Source organism: Eutrigla gurnardus, assembly GCF_963514095.1.
Source record: "Eutrigla gurnardus genome assembly, chromosome: 8".
Lineage (NCBI taxonomy): Eukaryota > Metazoa > Chordata > Actinopteri > Perciformes > Triglidae > Eutrigla > Eutrigla gurnardus.
Window position 1 is genome coordinate 16,022,495 of NC_139922.1, and position 19,235 is coordinate 16,041,729.

General features: G+C 42.2%; 2 protein-coding genes across 4 annotated transcripts in view; one reads left to right on the forward strand and one right to left on the reverse strand.

Annotated features, from left to right (window-relative positions):
* Positions 1-5,915, forward strand: part of LOC311016857 (thymocyte selection-associated high mobility group box protein TOX-like) — a 69,788-nt gene extending 63,873 nt beyond the window's left edge. For both annotated transcript variants that reach the window (XM_084014851.1, XM_084014850.1), the window contains 4 exons: positions 1,594-1,674; positions 3,502-3,900; positions 4,051-4,190; positions 5,122-5,915. In XM_084014851.1, the coding sequence (XP_083870977.1) occupies positions 1,594-1,674; positions 3,502-3,900; positions 4,051-4,190; positions 5,122-5,164 (663 nt within the window). In that variant the 3' untranslated portion in view covers positions 5,165-5,915. The remainder of the gene's footprint in view (positions 1-1,593; positions 1,675-3,501; positions 3,901-4,050; positions 4,191-5,121) is intronic.
* A 4,404-nt stretch (positions 5,916-10,319) lies between these two features.
* LOC311017464 (large neutral amino acids transporter small subunit 1-like) lies at positions 10,320-18,192 on the reverse strand. Of its 2 annotated transcripts, none has more exons than XM_084015834.1 (11): positions 18,000-18,192; positions 16,912-17,442; positions 16,691-16,816; positions 14,533-14,638; positions 14,326-14,370; positions 13,785-13,908; positions 13,577-13,680; positions 13,265-13,361; positions 12,853-13,002; positions 11,271-11,445; positions 10,320-10,995 (listed from the first exon to the last, which is right to left on the reverse strand). In XM_084015834.1, exons 1-11 carry the CDS (start codon positions 18,073-18,075, stop codon positions 10,919-10,921), a joined length of 1,611 nt encoding a protein of 536 aa, XP_083871960.1. In that variant the 5' UTR covers positions 18,076-18,192; the 3' UTR covers positions 10,320-10,918. The 2 variants fall into 2 exon arrangements, with proteins under 2 accessions (XP_083871960.1, XP_083871959.1); XM_084015833.1 differs by having other exon boundaries at positions 16,912-17,445; positions 18,000-18,191.
* Between the last annotated feature and the right edge of the window lie 1,043 nt (positions 18,193-19,235).

Genomic DNA, 19,235 nt, shown 5'->3' on the forward strand with positions numbered 1-19,235 from the left:
GGCCCAGGTACGGTCCACACTTCCTGTGTCCCTCCAGCCTCCATAGCTGATGCCACTGCATCATGCATCTTCATTGGCCCTCTGACAAGCAGGGGTGTGTGAAGTTCTCATTTCCACTCTCTTTATTTATATCTCTCGCCTGCTATTTTGATCCTGCCCCCCCCCCCTCCTCGTCCTTGGATTTAGCTGAAGGGCATCTTGGCTATCTAGGATGAATTTTCTATTGTCTTTTGCAGCTATTTAACGTCATCTTCAGCTCAGCAGTAATATGCTAATGATGACAGAGTATAAGAGGTCATGGTGTTTTGTGTCATAAGTAGTAAACTTCAGCAGAAAACACAGTTGTTAGCTTCTTTTGCTATTAGCAACTCTCTTGGGATGAGAAAGGTTTACTGTTAACAAAGGACACTGTAAATACAAACATGCTACTGTATTTAATATTTACTGATCAGTTTCTTCCAGAGCATCAGTTCTGGAATTCAGTGCGTTTTAATGCCTGACCAAATCCCATCCGTAGCACCTAGTATGAAAAACGAAAGCCGGCATCATCAAATTAGTAATTTAGTCACATTAGTAACATTTCTCCAGTTAGTACTATTTGATCAAGGCAAAGAAAAAGCATGTTTTTCTCATTTTTAGGTTGTTGGTAAAATGAGCTATTTTGGCATCAGTACCAGTGCTCTCATCAGCAGGATTTAAAAAAAAATGTAAATATTCAAATATTCCAATCCATACTTACTTTGGTTTTCTACTGACAAAACATCCTTCTAGCTCCTTTTTCTTTTATCAAACTGACATAATTGTGCCTCTAGCCCTTATAGTCCAATTTTCAGACTCTCTACATCATACACAGACCGTACATGGAAAAGAGATCCTGAGTGCAAAAACACACATCCATATAAGCCCACGGTCTTTATGCAATCACACTGAGATCTTTCACACGCAGCCGCAGCAGTTAGTTGTACGACAACCCAGGTTCGTATATCACACTAACAATAGGGGAAGGCAGTTTCAAACAAAACTCATATACGGGCAGGGATTGTATCCTAATGTGCCAAATGACAACAACCATTCTGGTGTATCACTAATGTCAGTCAGTATGCTGATAGGAGTGTTATTGTGGAGCTAAAAGGAGAGAGAGAGAGAGTGAGAGAGAGAGAAGTTCCAGTCCATTTCTCTCGGTGGATTGGAATGGAAATGATGTGTTCCTACGATAGATGGAGACACATTGAGATGAGGGAGTTTTAGTGCTGTGATGAGGAAATAGAGGTGTTCTGTACCATTGGTTCTGATGGAAAGGGAAACATTAAGGGCATGTGTGTGTGCGTGTGTGTGTGTGTGTGTGTGTGTGTGTGTGTGTGTGTGTGTGTGTGTGTGTGTGTGTGTGTGTGTGTGTGTGTGTGTGTGTGTGTGTGTGTGTGTGTGTGTGATGTGTTTAAGAAAGTGTTAGATAAAAAAGTATGCGTGTGTGTATTGAGAGACAGACGTGTGTCTGCACATTTATGAGCATGTCAACCTCTCCTCTCACCCGAAACCACTCTCTCTCTCTCTCTCTCTCTCTCTCTCTCTCTCTCTCTCTCCCTCTCTTCACAGGGGTACAAGAGGAAAACCGAGGCGGCTAAGAAAGAGTACCTGAAAGCCTTGGCCGCGTACCGAGCCAGTCTGGTTTCCAAGGTAACGATTATGACATACAGGCCCTGGCTCAGACTGATGATGGATTGGATGGAAAATCCCTGCTAATGGGCTGGGTGGGGCTTCCATGGGATGAGGTGGTGGTGGCGATGGGGAGGGTGGGGGCATCTGATGCAAAAGAGCAGGCCGTATTTGGAACAATACCTGATTTCCATAGGGTGCAGATGTTGGGGGTTGGGGATTGTAGTTGGTATGGTGTTATAGCTGGGGGAGGGGTCAGCGCAAAGCATATGGCCAAAACATCTATGAGGGATGGAGGAGAGAAAATGATTGCTCCCCCATGTGCTATACATTATCGGGCTTACGTTGTATATGTATCATAATAAAATTAAAAATAGAAATGTATCTCACACCAACGGACACCTGTGTCATGCATTAGATCATCGATTTCCACCACCTCATCATCTGTAACAGGAAGTACATCCAAATCAACGCCAGCAATCATTGGCTTTTCCGCTGTTTCCACCGCTGACACCTTCCCGCTAATTCAGATCTATGACATCCTTTTTGCCCAGTGAATGATGGGATCTCGTATGCACCAGCATACTGGGACTGGGAATACAGAAATGCAAGGGGGGGGGGGGGGGGGGGGGGGGCTGGGGATTGCATTGTTTAGTGCCGTCTTGTATTAACAACACGCAATGTAGTGTGGGGAAGATTCCTTTTGTCATTCCATTTGTTCTGCAGGCAAACAGTCTCATTTCTCTGCCCGGGCTCCTGGGGCTCCTGCGTATATGTGTGGATATGTGTGCATGAGAGAGAGAGAGAGAGAGAGAGAGAGAAAGAGAGAGAATGTGTGCCTCTCCTTTTCCCATTTATCTGTCAAGGTGTCTATTGATCATTACCCCGGCCCCAGCTCTATTCATACAAATGGGCTCCATTACCTTCTAATCAACACTGATGGCTGGAGATGAGCAATCTGACAGCTTATCATAAGGGCCTGAAGAGGGCGGGGCAGGGTGGAGGTGGAGTCGGGGGTATTTTTGTAGGTGCTGCACCTGCTCAGAGTGACGCTGCCCAAAACGAGAAAGGTCAAGTTTGGATGGTTTAGGTTTTCTGTTTTCCCGATCTGTCAGCCTCGTCCACATGGTTGCGTGAAGTGAAAGCTGTCAGGCCGAGGATAGATTGAAAATCAAATATATAGAGTCTCATTACATAGTAAGCGTCAATACGCTGGAAGAGATTTGCTGTTAGGAGCTTTAAGTGTCAACAAGAGCAAGAAACACACATTCATCCTGTCAGCTGCTTCATTGTGTGGAGAAGCAGGGAATTCTGACAGAATGACCGGGACTGAGCAAGGCAGCGGGGAAATAAAGGGAAATGCTGGTATTTCTCCACCTGTCATATATTTTTCAATTATTTTTATTTGACATTTCACTCATCACCCAAATATAAATGTAACATAATCTTAAAGGTAAAGTTGAGCACTGTGGGAAATTCACTTTCTTGGGGCGAGTTAGATGAGCATTTTCATATTTTTCTGTTTCATCTGAAACTGAAGTCAAGCGTAGCACAAAAATGGAAACAAGGGTGAAGAAGTAGCCTGACTGTCAATCCTGTCATCTATACTAAGAAGCGTATTTCCAAAACTTTTATTTTATTATTTCATTGTTTAACTTATTTCTTTAAAACCACTCCAAAAAAAGTGAGGACAGAAAGTAGTCCCTTGGAAAGCCCTGCAGCTGTTGTCTAATGGATGCTGCTAATAAAAATCAATAGAGATGTTTTGTGATCAGAGTTTGAGACATGGCATGTAATTTATTGAAAGTTAAATGTCTCATATAAATTCTTTTATTTATTCATCCACAGACATACAATGACCCTGAACCAAAAAGTGCCCAGCAGACCAGCCAGCCCTCCCACATGCTGCCCCCGAAGCAACCCCTGTACAGCGTGCCCCCCCAGCCCTCCTCACCCTACCTGGGCCCTCCTGGGTCCTTCCCCCTGTCAGACCTCCAGAGCTACGCGGGGCCGCCCCGCCACACCCTGGGCCAGCCCCTCAGCCAATCCCAGATGCTGCCGCCCAGCATGAGTGCCTCTCCCCCATCTCCCTTCCAGATCAGCCCCCCTCTGCACCCCCACGCCCAACTCTCCCTGCATCAGAGCGCCCTGCTCAACCAGCCAATCCGCATGCAGCAGTCGCAGCCAATCATCTCACACCAAATGGGTCTCCAGGCGCCTCTGCATTCCCCTCCCCTCAGCCAACAGGTTGGTTTGGCATCACAATATAATCACCTTATACATTGTCGTATTGCTTCTTAATATTTATCAGCTGAGATCATGTGTCTAATTATTTTTGAATTATTGCCAATGACTGCTTTAACGATATATAACCTCTCTTCCTCTTCCGATTTACAGGGATTCTCCCATATTCAGGCTGATTACCAGAACAGTGTCGGGGGCTCACAGTCTCCAGGGGCCCCTAACCCAGGTCACGGCCAGAACCCTGACTGGGACAGCGAGTACTGCAACAGGGACTGTGGACCCAACCACTGCGGGTGAGTTCATCACATGTTGTGTTATGATGGAAGTAGTAAACGTTGCGTGATAGGCCGATAAGGAGAAATCACATCGGGTTAGCCACGAAAAGACGGTCCAGTTTAAAGAGTTCTTTCGCCTCTGTGAATCCAATCCAGGACATTTGATTGTCGAGAAATGTAAGTATTTGTCTGACAGTTACTCATTTTCCAAATGAGTTGCTCTAAACCACTTCACTTTCACACTCAGGCAGCATTAATCATAAACTGCAATTTCCCTGCAAAAGCAAAGTATCTCCTTGAAATTGAAATGAGTAATGCCGCAGTAGAACAATGCTATTACCGAGCTCGGGAAAAAAAAGTGTGACATCCAATTAAGTTTCCCTGTGTTTGGCTCGGCACACATTGCCTTATTGAATCAAGCTATTCAAGCAGGTACAAGAGGAATGGTGTTTTGTCTCACACCTGAAACTTGGTGTTGCTATTCCGAGAGGCAGTCGAGTTGGAAGTCGGTATCTCCTGTATTTAGAGCCGATTCATCTGTGTGTCAAATGGGATCACGGCTGGGTCAAATCACGCCTGATGCTCTTTGAAGTAGATGGAGTCTTTGCTTAAACCTTCTCCCTCAGTGTCGGATCACAGTAGTTTGGAGTTTTTCAGCGTACTGAATTATTTCCAGTGTGTCAGTAAAGATAACTGGAGAACAGACTTTGTGTTTGACATTTTGATACCAAGCAATCTGCAAAATTCTGACTTATGTGTTTTCCCTCCGACTGATTGATGTCTGTTGTTTGTCGGCAGCTTTTCATGTTTTGGAGCTGCTTTCTTAGCCAGGTCTTCCTTGAAATAGGTCTCATCATCTCACCGGGATTTCCCGCTAAAATACAGGATTAACAGAAAATACATGTACTCAATCATTGTACGGTTACATTTACAGTTTCTCCTTCCTCAGCAGTGGCATGGGAGCTCGGGACAAGCCTCTCTACCTCACTTGAAGTTGAAAGACCTCCAAATGTCAGACTCCAGGGAGCTTTTCCACCATAACAACGTCATCGATGTATCTGCTTCTACACCATTTTGTTTTTCTTTTGTCTTTTTTTTTTTAGTGACGGATTTCGAAAAAAAATCCCAAAGACTGCTACAGTAACTTCACCTATTTGCCAAGCACTTAGATCGGCCAGAAGCCTGAGGCACTTCTCTTGCTTTTTTTTCCTTATCAGTGAACTTTCCACTTTTCTGCGGGGGCAGTGAGCTTTAAGCTCATGCCAACATACTGGAAATGAAGACCAAAAAAAAGAAAGTCTTCTCATTCTTTTTAGAATTTTTTAAAGATGCTCTCTCTCTCTCTCTCTCTCTCTCTCTCTCTCTCTTCTCTCTCTCTCTCTCTCTCCACTCCATTACTCTGTGTTTGCCATGGACTGCCCTCATCAGGGAGATGATGCTCTAAGCATACTCTAAGTGTCGAGGTCTTGGGTAGAGAAAGCTAACGCAGGAAACTAGAATATAGTCACTTCAGCAGGGGTGGATGTACTTCAGGACATACTGAAACGCCCCGACTGAGTAAAAGCGAAGCGAAATTATAATAAAGATAGTCACATACGTTTAAGACATTTGTAAATCATCCTCGCCCCCAAGTAAAGGACTCCCTCTTTTCCTTTCTTTCTCACAGAGTGATTGTAAATATCACCACTATGAATCCCTCTTACATGTGTATTTAGCTGCAGTCCCTTTCTTCTTCTTTTTTTTTTATTTTCAAGCATTCTTTTTGTTTGGTTAAGTGATTTTCGTGCAGGCGGATTCAGTGAGAGAATACACACTGAAAGTTGTGTAGAAACTTTGTTCACTGGTCTCGTTTCTCTCCAAACGAGGGAGAAATGCAAAGACTGTAAAATAAAAAATAAAAAAACGCTCCATTTCCTCCTTAACCGGCGGAGCTCTGATAGAGAGTGTCGCTCTCTTCACACGGCCTCAGGACGTTACAGAACTGTAGAGGTCAAAGGTTGAAACCTCTCCTTTTAGCTCCTCCTCCTCTTGGTCAATAAGGACCGCCCCACCTGTAACCCCGCCCACCTACCCTTAGTCCTGACACCACTTGTACAGGTGAATAAAAAAAAAGTTGCTAAATGTGAAATGTTACTAAAGAAAAAAAACATAACAGTGGGTTTTAAAGTTTTTGACTAGTTTTATTAGGTGTTTTAGAATTGTGTTGAACTCATCTTTATCATTTTTTGTGAAGAAAAAAATTCTGAAGATATTTTTTTTTTTGTTTTTTTTGTTTTTTATTTTTCACTGTAGCAGGATTTGCGTTTCGGAGGAACAGTCATGGGGGTAGATATTTTAAGTTTGTGTATAGACCTGCCAAATGTACTTCTTTAATTTGTAAAGCCAGTGATGAGAGAACCCATTTTGTTTTGTTGAATATCATATGTTTTACAATATGGTCATTCTATTTAATTTGGTTGCAGGTTTCACATCTATTTATGAATGATATGAAGTACCATTTTGGCTTATTTTCATCAGGGTGCATTATTATTATTATTATTATTATTATTATTATTATTATTATTGATCAAACAACCTGATTATTAGAATAATAAATATTTTTTTCAGAAATTGCTGTTGGTGCAATACATGTCTACCAGCATTAGATTCATTTTTGTGTCACAAATACTTCTTTGGTTTTCTTTTGTCTGTAATAAAATGTTTAAAGTGGACAAACTGATATTCCCGTCTCTAGTTATTTTATCATTTGGTTTACATTTCTCAGCACATTCATTAGTAACTCGATGAGCACCTGATAGCCCTGGCAGCCTGTAAACATACCTTTGCTTTCGCTCGCATGTGTCTAAGGTTAATTGGGAGAATTTATCTTTGATGTTGTAGGAAAGTGGATGTGGCTGCTGTCACGTGGCTCATTGGCTCTGGAGTTTAGGCTTTATGGTGTGGCTTTATTAGACTTGAACCTTTACATATTTTTCCTTTATATAAAAGCAGACATGATTATTATAAGCAGCATTTTTCTGCCCATTGCTCGTGTTTTCTACTGAAGGTGTGACGATGAACCTCAGAGTTGATGCAGCAGCATGCCGTCTTTCAGATAACTAGAAGAAAAATATGACTGCCTTTTACTTATGAATTTCACAGTTTGATTAAAGGTAAAATAGAATCCTCTCTCCCTCTCTCTCTCTCTCTCTCTCTCTCTCTCTCTCTCTCTCTCTCTCTCTCTCTCTCTCTCTCTCTCACTCTTTCTCTCTCTCACTCTTTCTCTCTCCTTTCTGATGATGATGATGATGATGATGCAGTGCCCCCTAGAGCTGATTCATAAAATTTACCACACTAATCAGTTCACAGCTCAATGGCTTCTTCAGCTAGACTGTTGATGAAGTGTGTACCGATATGTTTTAATTATTATTAAAGGACACCAAAGGCCGTCAACTCACTGTCATTAACCTCATATACCACTGTGATTTTACTGGGCAGCTTCCAGATGTGAATTTGTTTTATTGTGTGAGCATGAACAGGAAAAAAGAGGCCATTGCTCTCAGCAAAAGTACCCTTTGAGTGTATTTTAAAAAGTTAAATACACCAAAGAAGTTATATTGGTAAGAATATCATTCAATGACAAAACTGAGGTGGAAATGAAAGATTTCACCCTGCATATAGCTTGAAAGACATGTTTTATATCCAAACACTGTATGACAGCAGTATGGGGTTGGACCTCTCTTCTGTTTTACCATCTCTTATTGATGTTCCTCTATCGCCATCTGGTGGTCACATCTCCTGCTGCTGATATGGTTCCTGGACCAAATCTATTAAACCTCTAAACATCTTTATTGTATATGTTTCAGAAATACAAGAAAATAATTTTGTCCTACAACTTAAATAAAAAGTGAACCAAGTCCAAACAAACTACCCCTGAGGTAAGATTTTGAAATGTTGCTCAAATACATTTAAATGCATTTCTTTTGGCTTTATTTTTATTATTTTATTATTATTTTTTTAACTGTTTATGAAACAAGTCACAGTGCTCAGGGGAGAAGTGGATTTATTTCACTCCACTGACAAAATGTTCCTTGTTTTATGAAAAATAGATCGAGAAGGCTCAATACGGACAACTAAATTATGTATAAAGATTGATATTGATGATGTATGTTTGCTGTGGAGCTGAGTCGATCTCATCTCAGCTAGTTATGTATAATTGAATTGATGCTGATATAGTTTTGCCCGGAGGTTACTTCAAAACACAGAAAGCTGGCCAGGAAACTTTGATTAATGATATGTGTAATAAGTACTTCAATTTGTAAAAAAAATATAGAAAATTAAGAAAAGAAAAGAAAAAGACGCTGCATATCATTTACAATAATAAATAAACTAAAGTATGTTTTAATGGAATTTTCTTGATTTAAATCCTACAGTACTTAGAATGTTAGATTTTATTATTTTGCAAATCAAATGATCTGGTCAAGTCCCTGTTTGACGCCCTTCCCCTTTTTGCAGAAGGTATCAAAATACTCTTTACGTCACTTGTGCAATATTGGCTCCATGTCTGTCCAATCTCCCATCGCTAATATTGTCCCCCCAGAATCTCCGATACTGGGTCCATCAGTTGCCATTAGACCCTCTCATTTCCTCTTCAGACGGATATGAATTCTCCTGACATCAGAGGCACAGGCAGCACCATTGTCTGGCAGCCAATAAACAAGACAAGACAAACAAGAGCGGACAGAGCATTTCATACAGACCACTACCCAGACACTTGATGGCTGAGGTGATGCCGCCTATTGGACAACATTTTTAAAGAGAAAATCGTGCTTGTGAAACATCCTCATTGGGATTGCTTGTTCTATTAGAAAGTGTTATCTGCAGAGAGGCTGGGCTTGGCCTTTTGTTAACTGATGCAAGTATATTAGGATAGTGGGCCATTTGATTTCCTCCCTCCGAGGAACACTTCTTTTGTTGGCTTTACATAACACAAACAACCGTGCCAACTTTGGAAAAAGAAATCTTTTTATTGTTACATGTACCCGCCATGATCACTGACATAAAACAGTTACAATAAATGACATCGGTACCTTCAGTTTCTGAGTTTAACAATATGCTCAACGAGAGCTTTTTTAATGAGGCAAATGTGCCTCATCAGTTCATACACACAGTAGCACACAGAGGTACAGTATGCTGTGCATAACATGGAAATATATGATATATGATGACGTCTACAGAAACCATTCATCTTCATAGTCAATCAATGATTTTACACACAATGTTTACGATTTTTATTAATTTAGTAAAGGGCACATACAGAATTCTTTCTTTCGTTATTGTGCTGTTTATTGTTGTGCTCATAGCCATCTTATTGTTTAATAAATGATGGAGGGGAAAAGGTGCATTATGAAAGAAGAGAGACCATGTTTCATCTCTTGTCAGTTTTCTGACTAAGAGAATTAACGGTTGGAGTTAAATTGTCTGCTGTCTGCTGTTGTGAAAAAATCTCAAAGCTTTGACTCAATTTATCTGTTTGGTCTCTTCAACCAATAATGGTTAATGTTCAATTTCAGCATATGTATATGATTTGGCAGTAATGTATATGATTTGGCAGTATCTTGTTTCAGGGGACTGTCTCTCTCTATTCTTCTCTATACTTTTTCCCTCTTGGATCTTGAGGAGACTGAATGTAATTTCAGTAACTTAAACACTCAGATATTCCGTTTTAAAGTAAGATTTTATATGAAAAATATAAAAGCAAAGCCGATGTCACTGAACTTGTAACATTCATCCCGGTCTTATCGTGACCATAAAGCAACAAAAGAAAATTGGAACATCAGCACTAACATGGCTGGCACAGATACTAGATACAAACACCACAAACCACTACAGTGGAGTTTTCTAAATATAACCAGAAAGACATCTATACGCGGGTCTTCAGTTTGCTGTCATAATGCCTCACAAACAGCTGCTGGTATCCACTGTAATTCCATCAAATATCACCATATAAGCAGCGCTGCCTGACTCTGATTTCATGTGAGAATCAAAAAAAATGATACAAGAAACAGACCTGCTTCACAGCAACACATCGGAAACATTACACGCACTCTTATGTCTCACTTTAGCTTGTGCTATCAGATAGCGCTGTGGAATCATTTTACAAAAAAAAATATTAATTTGTTTATTATTAACACAAATATAAGTAGCAATGTAATCAGTGTTAACTCTGACTTTATTTAGACTTTTACCCTGTGTCTGTTTTACTTAAAATTAGTTAATACATCATAAACCGTTGCATAAGGTCTCTAGTTTTAACTCAAAGGTTAGTAGCTTTTATATTCTATCAAACTGTAAACTATGATAAACTATGTTTGGTTGTTAATAGAATATCTTGTCTCACTAAGCTGCTCATCTGTACACTTTAGGCCACTAATATATATCGGATGGCATTTGTAACGCTGTGTTGGCATACAATTACTCACTTACAAGTTGTATCATTAAAGGAGATTATTAATTAATCAATTAATTAATTATCAAGTTTAGAGCATTTTGTCGCGTTCACAAGATATGCCTTTATACGTTGTAGGCCACATACATAAACCCTCTTTTGCCATGCCCCCCCCTCATCAATATCAATGTGTTCAACAGTTACCTGCCTAGTTAGTTAAAGTAAAAAACAAACAAAAAAGAAACTGCTTTAGCGATATCACACGTGAATGAATGAAGACATATCAGGAACGAGTCCATCTCATTCAGTCTGCCCGGCGTTATTCAGCCGCCTCACACTGCTCCCTCTCCTCGGGAACAGACATGAAGATCTTCTGACAGAACATGGTGAAGATTTCTGAGGAGAAACAACTCATCACATCAGCCCTGTCTGTTTGCTTTTTTGTTAGGTTACTACAGGTCAGAGATTGCATGAAACATCGGATCAACGTCTTGGTTTGAGCGCTTCGTGCCGACTGTATAAACAAACCAAATGTATCAGTGCCCACAGCTGCACTCGAGCAGATATACTCTCACGTGAGTTTCACAACAAACAGTAATGAATGCTTCTCCGGCCTTGCCTGAAAAAATAGACAAAGACGGTATTAAAAAAAACAGAAATGTCTCACTCACCCAGCATCTTTTTGACCACATGGGGCTTCTTCCACTTGTAGCCCAGTAGGTACGCCGGGATGCCTGTGAGAATAATGCCGCTGCCTAGAAGGCACTCGAACGGAGCTGCCCAGAAGGACACGACGATCATGAAGATGCAGCCCAAAACGAAGGTTATAGGGATGAACAAATACACCTGCAGAAAGAAAACATAGGCGTTTGTTTCTGACACTTTTCAACATATCACTGTCGCAGCAGAGCGTTCCCATCTGTTTCAAGACAGCCCTAATCGTCCCCGTCCTCTAAGAAGTCTGCGGTGGCCGGTCTCATTGACTACTGCCCTGTGGCACTCACCCTGATTCTGATCAGCACATCAGAAACAACATGGCTGGGGCCAGCCTGGACCCTCACCACTTTGCATACATATGGGAGGATGCTGTCTCTGCTGCCCTCCACTCAGCCCTCACCCATCTTGAAAATAACAACACCTGCTGTTGGTTGACAACAATCGCCAATGAAAATGATTATAAACTGATGATGGATGAGGACTTCTGGTTATTAGACGTTCTCACAAACAGACAGGCAGTTCAGACTGGTAGCCTGGAGTCCCCTAGGGCTGTGTACTTAGCCCCCTCCTGTTCACGCTGTACACCTACGACGGCTGCATGAAGAGAACTCGTGACGTTTGCAGATGACGCAAATTGTCAGTTTTAAGTTCCTGGGAATCAGCATCATGAAATCCGATGCCTAGTTCTTGTTAACTTAATACAGAGGAGCGATAGAAAGCATTCTTCCTGGAAACATTACAAACTAACATGGGATGTGCACGGCCCAGGACAGCGGGTGATTGAAATTGTCCAAAACATCAGCCTGCAAAGAGCACATGAGGATATTAAAAGCCAAAACCCAACCAGCCATACCCTGTTCACCCTGCTGCTGTCTGGATACATCAGTTCCTGTACCACCAGACTTCAGAGCAGCTTCTTACCTCAGACTGTGAGACTCCTAATATCATCCTCCTCCCTCCACATGTGGGTTTGGTTTTATTTATTTCCATGTAACCTTGTAAAACACTCATATTTGACAGGGGGATTTACATGAATGCATCAATAATTAAGAACCAAGTACATTGTAAATGGGAAATTCTGCATAATGACTACTTTTACTTTTGGTAGTATATTTTGTGCTCATACCTTATAAAACAAATGGGCTGAGAGCACTCGAGCTGAAAGGAAAGATGAAAGACTCAACCAAAGTAATATTCCCATGATGGAACAGAAACAAAGAGCCATGTATACGTGGAAACACCACTCCCTCCTATCCTGAAAACACAGTATGGTTCCGCCAATAACAAGAGCGGTGATACAATGGTGCTTTCATTTATTAAAAAAAAGAAACATGGAGGCTCTGAAACCAGGAGACGTGCTGATGTTTTGGGCAGACAAGGAAACTGGCTGAGGTTCAGATAGAGCAAAGGTCTTACATCACTTGTATACCTGTGAGTGAGTCTTAAATCCTTTTAGATTGACTTATTGCAGTGAAATGTACAGCGCAAGCAGCATTTAACACCTTCAATGCAACCTTTCAGACGTGGATACTTTACCTTAATGGGCCTTCTGAGGTCGGGCTTGGTAAAGCGCAGCCAGAGCATGCCAGCAATGGCCATACCGACACACAGCCAAGTGAAGAAGCTGAAGAGATTGATGACAGAGAAGATGTCCTGAGAGATGGCGTACATCATGGACAGCAAACACTGACACAAGAGAAAAGGAAGATTGTATTAGTCTTGTGTACATAGTATAAACACCCACACAACGTTGTATTCAAGGTATTCGGAAATCATATTATATTTTAAGAGTTGATCTTGTGGAATTGTGACTAGTTTTGATGGCTTTAACAAAAGGAAACTTGTCCTGTTGCTATTCTTTGGTTCCAAATAGTAGTCAATAATGGTCATACTTGAGTAGTGCAATTGTCAAAAGTCATATCATTGCTGTTAATGGCAGGGGCCTTACTGTGAAGATGAGGGACGGCACCGGCGTGAAGAGGTCTGTGTGGACCAAACCCAGAGCAGCAGGGAGTTGACCCTCTCGAGCTCCAGCATAAAACAACCTAGAAGAAAAAAAGCTCTCTGCTGGTTATTTTGTGGTGAAATCATTGGCCTTGGTCAAACATTTCAACTTTCAATTTAACCATCCCAGGTTTACCCTCATATCATATGAAAAACCCTGTAATCTTCTTTCACACCCCAAACTCATTGTATCAACTGTTAGGTTAACAAAAAAACAGTTGTATTCGAGCATCAAGATGCTACTGCAAACACACACCGTGCTGAGGTGAACAGGGATCCGTTGACGGCTCCAAAGCAGGACAGTCCCACAAAGACAGGAATCAGCCAGGACATCACGCCAAGATGGTACTCCCCGAAACTCTGCCAAACGGCACGACATTCGTGAGAAAACACGAACTACCAGCAAGAGCCAACTCATGGTCTGCTACTTGGAGCTAACTTTATGACAGAAATGTAGAGCTCACCACAGCAACAGCCTCGGACTCGACCATGACTTCAGGGGAGATGGTAGTGAAGTAGGCCAGGTTGGTCAGGACGTACACCACCGTTACTATAGGCATGGATATGATGATGGACAAGGGCAGGTTCCTACAGGACGGGGGGTTAAAGGGCATTTGATGAAAGAACACCCAGCATATATTTCTAATATCAGACTTTTTCCATTGAATTTATGAGAGTTTGTGTTGAATTGTGTGCAGTTTAGTTGGCAAATGTGACCATCGTGCTTCATATCTGATCAGTGTTTTACAGTGGTCAGTCTTACTAGATTGTATCATGTAAAACAAAGCAACTAGGACACTTACATAATCCAAAACGTTTATCTTTGCTTTAGTCAAGAGAGCTGTTGATCCAGCTCTACAGCCATTTTTAAGGCTGCTTGTGTGTACTGGATGTAAGTGGGCATGCTACTTTGTATACTGTTAATCCATGCAAACATATGATAGTAAGCTCAGTAATGGATTAGGGCAGTCATGCTGTTGTACAATCCTAAAACATTTATGTCACCTCTCTGGATCGATCATCTCCTCGGTCACGTAATTCAGGTAATTCCTAAATAAAAAAAAATAAAAAAATAGAGTTCAACAACATTTAAGGCAACAGGTACTATATTTACACTATATTGTATTGCAAAGCAAACTGTTGGCAGTTCTAAATAAATAATTTTCTGTTTCTGATCTATAATTACATCAAAATAGGTCAGAAATGCCTCACCAGCCCCCAAAAGCAAAGAGTCCACTGTACAGAGCCAAGACAATATTGTCCACTCCCAGTTTGCTGCCTTCGAATGCCTTGTCTGGCATCAGGTACGGCACATCGCCTGCAAACAGACAGAAAAATAAGATCAAGGGATCTAAATCAACTGAAAGAGAGACACCCCTCTCTCTCTACACTCGCAGCTTTAGTTCATGAACTAATTGTGTGGTTTCATAGAATTTAAATGGATTCTCATTCGGGGCTGCTGCCCTCTTTTTTTTCTCGCATGATGGCTGGTCTGTTGCTGCCTGCCCTTTGACAGGCCTGACATTTACAACTAGCCGGTGGGGACCCCGTCTGAACACTTCACCTCCAGCTCAGAGCATCTGCTTTCATGTACTGAAGCAGAATCAGTCCAGCTGACATGAGCAGAAATATTGTTTGATAAGTAAACCTCAATCCACCCGGTTATCCACGGCAGTTAAACTGTGCAGTTTAAGTGCAACCACCGTGTGTGTGTGTGTGTGTGTGTGTGTGTGTGTGTGTGTGTGTGTGTGTGTGTGTGTGTGTGTGTGTGTGTGTGTGTGTGTGTGTGCTTGGCTCTCTCTCCTCTACCTGTCTCTTTCAAATGGTAATGACTCTGCTTTTTGTGAGGCCTGTATTACACACTCATTATTTTCTCACTCTGTCCCCTCTTTCTCGCGCTCTGAAAGACCACAGTGTGACAACAGCCGGCAAGCTTCACCGCCTAGTTTCCATGGTAACGCAGTGTGGAGCACAATGGCGTGGGTGTGGCCTTGCAAGGAGAGCAGCAGATGTAGCATGGGGCAGACGATGGCCACACTGAAATCCCGCGCGGGTTTTATTTTTGAATGGCTTGTCTGGAGCTAATTCCAGTCGCTTTTCTACGTCAGTTTTGAAAAGTACAAATATGTCTTGTTATTCAAGATAGATTTGATATTGCACCTGCGAATCATAGTAGTGGTTGGGTCCATGTTTAAGGCAATGATATGGAAGGGTTAGATCATATTGAGATCCATTGTGGGCAATTAATTAATGCAGGCAGAGAAATAGCTCTTTTTTTGCAGCATCAGTGCTTCTTAAATGGCCACTTGCATATGACTCTCGTTCTATGTTAGTATAATAGTGTTAATATTACAAATAGGTTGATATGTTACATATTTAACGTATTAAAACAATTATGCTGTTCAACATCAAAGTACACCCATGCAGACAGACATGTATGTATGGCTGCTCACTTGCTCAATCACACGGCTGCAGACAGACAAGCCTTGTGTTCGGTTGACTAACAAACTGAAAGGAGGGCAGTCTGCTTGGCTGGGCTCATCAGCGATAGTCAACAATTCGTTGATCATTAAAGAGACAAAAGACATAAACCTCAGTTTCAGCAGCGCCTGCGAGACGATAATGGATAGAACTTTACTTTTGTAAAAATTATAAAAATAAAAAATAGTATTTATTTTATAACATTATACATTATTTTATCATTTAACAATATTACTTATGACCATCATTATTGCAATAAACAACAATGAAAATAGGTGGGAGTTAGTTTAACACACCGTACCCTGCTATATGTTTTCGGAAATATACACTTATTATATTAGATGGTAGAGAAAACCATGTTTATTGGGAGAGAGAAAAGGAATACACTTATACTCATACGGCCATCAAAGTATGAGCAAAGTATGATGATATGTTTCAAAAAAGGCGCCAGTCAATGGAGATTTTACTATGAATGTTCATATTGGCCAATGCCTCAGCAGACACATGAAACAAGAAACTGTTTTTCTTTCACACTTTAGTGCAACAAGCTTGTTTTCTATGTGGACGGTCTCAAAATAAAGTTGTAGAAAAAGATCTTACTTTAGTATCAACTTGTCTAACTCACTCAACGTAACGTCAAGCTGTGATCGAGATTGGTAGTTGAAAGTTACATTGGGATTTAATACCCGGTAGTGAAACAGACCGAATGTAGATGGATATCAGCTACATGGGTCTGTTTAATTAGTGTGTTATTATGGCTGGTTTGTAGACCTGTGGCCACAGAATCCTATATAAAACAATTTAACGTGATCTCCGAATGAGTCCGACTGAGGCGAATTATAAACCTCTGTGGATATATCACATCGGTCTCTGAGCAAATCAGACTCACCTGTGCCAATCTGGATGAAGCCAAAGAGGATGATGATGATGAGGGCTAGCAACTTGGAGGCTGTGAACAAGTCCTGCACCTTGGTCGCCGCTCTCACACTGATGCAGTTTACAAATGTCAGGGAGGCTGCAGGGGTGTGGGGAGACACATGTAAAAGCATATGAATGAGTAATTGGAGCAATAATCACGTGGAATTATATGTATTAAAGACTAAGACTCACTAAGACACATGCAGGCGATGAGCTTAGCTGCACTGTCCGGCACGGTGCAGTTCGGGTAGAGAGGTTTCAGAAGGTAGGTCGCGAACACCAGCGACACCACATACTGGGACGACGGCCGAATGATGAGCATCTCCACCCAGAGCTTCAGAAAAGCGGCCAGTTCGCCGTACACCTCCAGGATGTAGGTGTAGTCTCCCCCCGACTTGGTGATGGTTGTGCCAAGCTCAGCATAGCATAGGGCGCCCATGGTAGAGATCACGCCACAGGCGGACCAGACGATCAGGGAGAGCCCAGCTGAGCCGGTCTCTTTGACCACACCTGTTGGGGTGACGAAAATGCCCGAGCCGATGATGGTGCCTATGATCATACCCACGCCATTGAACAGGGTGATACTGCGTTTGAGCACGATCTTGTCCGCTTTGGCGGGCGAGCCGGCGGTGGGGCTTGTGGCAGTGGGAGCCGGGGCCATGGGGTCGGATGGAGACGTTGGCTGCTCTTCAACCATGCCATCTTGGTGTGGGTCTGCCTCAGCTACTGCAGGATAGAGGACAGCAAACCAGGACAGAAGAAAACAAATTTAAGAGTTTAGTTTAGATATTTTCGGCTCTGGTCCATATAACAGACGATACTATATGAAAACAAGAACAAAAAAGATATTTCTACTAATGTCATTGTGTCATGCAGAAAGGGATAGAAGCAATGTGCATTGTTTTTCAGCTATTTATGAAAATGTGTGGCATGGACTGCTCAAAAAGGTTACACTCGGCCATTGTTGAAGAAACTTACTTACCTGATGTACCTCTTCCTCTGTGAATGTAGACACGCATGTCATCAGGTAATTGTGCTTACAGTAAAGGGCCCATGTGGAAACCCAAGCTGTATTTTCGTGTATTAAATGTCACATTTCCTCACCTGTCTCCTTGGTAACCTGTGACCATCACACAGACACATTGCACATGATGCATCTCTGAAGCCACGTCAATCTTTATGTACTTTTGCATCAGCCAATGTTGCATCAGCGCGCATGGCGGAATCATGCAGCCCTGCACCATGTGGTATCGACAGGAGTGTGAGCATGCACTACCTACCCCCAATCTTCTCCTGGCTCGCCGCCTTGGCAACGCTCTCCCGGCTGCTCCGCGATTTCAGCTCCGGCTCAGCCATCTTCCCGCTTAATCTGGGTCCCCTTGTCTTGTCTTTTTCCTCCTTCCCCCCTTTTCCTTCCTCCCTTTATGTCCCTTTCCTCCTCCTGTCTGGATTTCCTCTATGTCTCCCTCTCTCACATACACACACACATACACACACTCAATCACCCACCCCCACCCCCAACTCTTTCTCTAGCCCTTCCTGATTCGTCCTCTCTCACACACATGCACACACACTCTCCTCTTCATTTGCACACACAGCCTTCGTCACTCAGACTGGAATTCATCTGACCCTGATCCTCTCCGTATCTCTCCCTCCCTCCCTCAGTCTCTCCAGGATACGGCAGGGAGGAGCTGAACCTTTGTGATGATGCTGCTGAGCTGCTGCTGCCGCTGCTGCATGAGCCTACACCCACTCCAAGTGAATGATGGGATAGCTCAGAGGGGGAAGTAGGTTACTGGCAGGCAGCATTTGGAGGGGCCATCATGTGATGCTGTAATCTTTTTGTGTGCTGCCTAATCCAGTAGTATACAGTACGGCCATGTGTGCCTGTGTGTGCTTCATGGCAGAGGGAATTAAGAAGGATGCTGTAGATCTGGTGCTCCCTCTAGTGGTATCAACATGGAAAAGCAAGTGTATGTGTTCTCCCTTTGTCGTGCAGGAAGGTAACACCAGAGAGAAAATGGAGACCCACTGGCCATGCATAGGCGGCCTTATGTTTCAACCGTTTCAATGGAAACGGGCCCCGGCAGCCCCTTCAAAAAGAGTGAATAAATGAAACTTGTTTCACATGCATACAAACAGCCTGTTTAGCCTATTGTCAAAAATGACAATACTGAAATGTCAGCACAAAATGACCACCTCACAGTCAGCTGCTACTTCAGCACCCCGTGTCTTGTATATTATGTCTGTGTGAATGCTTCTAATTGTGACTGGAGGCTTGTCAGAAAAATGTCTGTAACCTTTGTGGACCAGACAATAAAGAATTATCTTATCTAATCTTATCTTATCTAAGCTTATGTCAGGTTCATATCCCTGAGGGTATCACAGGCTCTAGACTTAGATGCAATGGGTTGCTCTTCACATTGTCAAACACTAGATGGAGACCGAAACATGTTTCAAATTGGAAGCTTGTTCCAAATTGACAAGTGTCATAGTATAATATGCCTTAACAATAT

Excerpts from the sequence above, each read along its gene's own strand:
- LOC311017464 (XM_084015833.1), bottom strand. The coding sequence starts at position 18,075 with ATGGCTGAGCCGGAGCTGAAATCGCGGAGCAGCCGGGAGAGCGTTGCC. Across the intron at positions 17,446-17,999 it reads GAGCCAGGAGAAGATTGGGG|TAGCTGAGGCAGACCCACAC; the intron begins GTAGGTAGTGCA and ends TCTATCCTGCAG. Across the intron at positions 16,817-16,911 it reads CATCGCCTGCATGTGTCTTA|CCTCCCTGACATTTGTAAAC; the intron begins GTGAGTCTTAGT and ends ACACCCCTGCAG.